The sequence below is a fragment of the Enoplosus armatus genome, chromosome 3 (genome assembly GCF_043641665.1).
Source record: "Enoplosus armatus isolate fEnoArm2 chromosome 3, fEnoArm2.hap1, whole genome shotgun sequence".
In the NCBI taxonomy this organism is placed as follows: domain Eukaryota; kingdom Metazoa; phylum Chordata; class Actinopteri; order Centrarchiformes; family Enoplosidae; genus Enoplosus; species Enoplosus armatus.
The window spans coordinates 22,085,731-22,089,662 of NC_092182.1; the positions used below are offsets into that span (position 1 = coordinate 22,085,731).

Sequence of the window (3,932 nt, forward strand, 5' to 3'; positions counted from 1 at the left end):
TGGGCACGTTAGCATGCTAACGTTAGCAGATGATACACGATAATAGTTTGCTACCGTTGACGTTTGTTTTTGAGTCCGGGCAAGTAACACATGTTTCATTCATACATTTTCAGGTTAAATGACACTAACGCTTTGACTATTTGTCGAGTTACATGACAAGAGGCTCTTCATGCTGCTTTTTTCTTGCTTGGCAGGGAGTTCCTAGCTTAGCCCACCATCTGTTTGTCTTGCTGTTGAGTTAAGTCGTCAACGTAAACTGACAGAACAAAGAAAACAAAACAAAGCAATGCCGGTGTCATGTGTTTTATTCTGCTGCTGCTGTTCATCAGCAGTTTAATTGTTATGCCTGGTCCATTTGGAAAGCGTATAACATAGCGGCCAGCATAATGTAGGGCAGTGTTTCCCAAACCTTTCCTGGAGTAACGTTACCCCTTCTCCAGCATGTTTTAGATCTCTCCCTGCCTCGACAGTTATTTAAATGATGTTATCAAGCAGCTACAGGAGTTCATAACGAGTTGACCATTTAATGAGCCGTGTTGGAGCAGGGGGAGATGTAGAAGAAGCAGGATAAGGGGAGAGGAAAGGTTTGGGAAACACTGATGTAGGGTCTCGGACATCCTGATTCTTTCTGTGTTGCCTTGGCTAACAAATACAATTAGCCAACGCAAGCTAATGTAGCGATACATGATAAAGCAGCTAGGTTCCGCGCTAACTTAGCTAACGTTAAATAACCACCACAACAAGCATTTTTGGGGGACACGCATATTTTCTGAAAGGGTAAAACCATGTTTAAGTGATTAAAGTAAAACCCACTCAACGATGTACTGGTTGCGCTACAGATAAGGAGCAACATAACTTTTCAAATTCCGCATGGTCGTGAGTCGCAGTTGGCACTATTTGTTATATTTTATATATAGTGTTGCTTCATGGCACCTGGCCCTGCTCTCAGTTTGTGACTCACACAGTCACTCAGATAAAAGCCACTCCTTAGTTGAGGTAAATATTTGAGAATCTACAATAATTTTATACTGATACTGCCTTTTGTTTACTTACAGACCGACAGTAACATTTTGTCTTACTCTTCTGTAACTATTAATTAAATAGTAATTTGGAAAATTAAAACTTTTTCTGTTGTGCCACAGAAATGAGAAAACATATACTGTACAGCAATACACAGACGTCTGCACTTTGTTCTCCTTATAATCGATTCTAATCACTTCATGCAGCCCATGTCTGCTTAAAAATGACAGTACACTTTTGTTTTATTTTAATTTCAAAATAAAAAAGTGACTCTTTTATTTACCCATATACTTCCTTGACGGGCCGTTTTAGGCATTATTTAAAATGTTCCATCATTAGAACGACAAAAGTCTTAATTTGCTGCACTCAAACTCTAATAATAAACCATAGATAAGTTCAGGTTTGGAATTAATATTACCTCTATTCTCAAAATGTATTTCAAAGCATTTAATAAAAGACTACCGATGGAAATTAGCTAGTAGCTAAATCTGGTACAAAGCATCTTTTCTCTTTTTTGAGATTAATGTATTTTGTGCATGGTCCTTGACATAAATACATTTAATAAACTTAACTAAACTGAGTGTTATTGTTAGGCATTAGAATGACAGCAGCAGAAACAAGGTTATCATTAGATATGAATATATATATTCTTTTCTAGACTTTTGTAGTTATTAACAAAAAAGAAGCAAACATGTAAACAAAAGGATTACAAAGTTGATTTAATATTCTTTATTGAATGGTCTTCAAATTTGTCACATGTAATCATTAAAGGTACAATCAGAGTGAAATGTAAATGCATCCATGGTGGATGGACAAAGTTCATACGTTGTCATGTTTTTTTGCAGGCAGAATGTTGCGGCTTCGCTGTAAAACCAAAAATGGGAGCCACATAATGCAGGGCTTGACTCATCAGTCCTGTGTGCAAGAGCTGAAGAGGAAGGTGGAGGAGCTGACTGGTATCCCCTGTGATGTGCAGAAAATTATGGTTGGTTATCCACCCTCCAGCCTTGATCTTCGAAATGGCGATGCTCACCTCAATGACTACCCCATCAAATCAGGTATAAGTCTGGCCTATGAGGCATTCCAAAGTTAACCCAGTTTTCCCAGCATGACATAAATACTTCCAATTTATGGTTAACATATTCTGATATCTTCTCCCTTTTGTAGATGTCCATCCATGCATTTAAAGTTGTGCTCTCCCGTGATACACCATTTGTTTTTTATATTACTGTTTTATTATTTTAGTTTTTACTTTCGAGATTTAAGAATAATGACTGGGTTAACATTTAAGTACTTGACGAAATAATCATTCTCAAAACTATGGACTGTGTTCTGTGGATAACACAGCATCTGTGACACAGTTTCTGTAAAGAAAAAAAGAAAGAGGAACCCAGATGAAATTTAGTTCACCCCCATTGTATTGTAGTGGCAGCATGTAATTTAGGTGAACTGAACTTGCCCCTTAATTCAACTCATGTTAATACACCCAATTTTCATTTACATATTTTTTGAGACATTCAATGATATGCAAAACATTTAGTTAAGAACTGGATCGCTATAAACCACATAGATATTTTTTCTCTTTTTATCATAGTCTGACCAGGCTGAGTTGTTTTGTGTCATCTTCTACAGGAGACACTCTCATTGTTGAGGAAGAAAAGAACAAGCCAAAGCCTCAGGATCATCCCACTGTGACTAAAGCACCACGTCTGGAAGCCTCACCCATGCTGGCACGTCGAGTGGTCCCAGCTGACAACTCCTGCCTCTTCACCAGTGTGTATTATGTGGTGGAAGGTGGTGTATATGACCCTGCTTGCGCCCCAGAGATGCGAGGCCTCATCGCCCAGATTGTGTCAAGTGACCCCGCAGCTTACTCTGAAGCTGTGCTGGGAAAGACCAACGAGGAGTACTGCACTTGGATAAGACGTGACGACACCTGGGGAGGAGCCATCGAGGTGTCTATCCTGTCCAAGTTTTACCAGTGTGAGATCTGTGTGGTGGACACTCAGACAGTCCGAGTGGATCGATTTGGGGAGGATGCTGGCTACCACAAACGTGTGCTGCTCATCTACGACGGCATCCACTATGACCCGCTGCAGAAAGAAACGCCTGGCTCTGACGCCCCGCCCCAGACTATCTTCTCCACCACAGATGACGTAATCCTGGCCCTGGCCCTGGAGCTGGCAGACGAGGCTCGCCGCAAGCGGCAGTTCACAGACGTTAACCGCTTCGCATTGCGATGCATGGTGTGCCAGACAGGCCTGGTGGGACAAAAGGAGGCTCGTGAGCACGCCAAGGAGACAGGCCACACCAATTTTGGCGAAGTGTGAACACCATTTTGTCTTTTTTCCCTCTCACAAATACAACCACCACCGACCCTGTGCCCCACGTCTGGCAACTGTTGGTCTATCTGTCAATCTGTTTGTGTGATCCTCTACCTCACATTGTCCAGCGATATTTATGGAGAATCTGCAGACACTGCGTTCAGCCTCTAACCGGTTCAGTATTTCGTTTCAACTGCTGTCAGTTCTCCAAGTCAGAAACGCTACTGCAGTGCTCCGATGTCATTAAACCATCCTTTTAGTCTGTTAGAGATGGTTTTAAATCTGTGTCAAGTAAAATATGCAAACAATTCTTAGGATTTGTTTTAATCTGTTTAGATGACTCGATGGCTGGGTTGTATTGATAACAAACCAAATAGTGGCTGTTGTCAATTAGAAGATGCACCAGATTGTCAATACTTACCTGTGACTGACTAAAACCCAGCTGTCTGGCTCTAGAAATAATTTAAAACAAGCACTAAGAGTTATTTGCACTATGATGCGATCCTACTCACTGTTGTCTTAAACGCAGCACACAAAGTTTGACTGTTACTCATCATGTTGGTTATGTAGCATGTTTTTTATTTCCCT

General features: G+C 40.8%; 1 protein-coding gene across 2 annotated transcripts; it reads left to right on the forward strand.

Moving 5' to 3' along the window:
- The first annotated feature begins 262 nt into the window (after positions 1-262).
- On the forward strand, positions 263-3,350 carry yod1 (YOD1 deubiquitinase). Of its 2 annotated transcripts, XM_070903447.1 has the most exons (3): positions 263-299; positions 1,866-2,078; positions 2,653-3,350. In XM_070903447.1, exons 1-3 carry the CDS (start codon positions 287-289, stop codon positions 3,348-3,350), a joined length of 924 nt encoding a protein of 307 aa, XP_070759548.1. In that variant the 5' UTR covers positions 263-286. The 2 variants fall into 2 exon arrangements, with proteins under 2 accessions (XP_070759548.1, XP_070759547.1); XM_070903446.1 differs by lacking the exon at positions 263-299 and having other exon boundaries at positions 1,871-2,078.
- Positions 3,351-3,932: the final 582 nt, after the last annotated feature.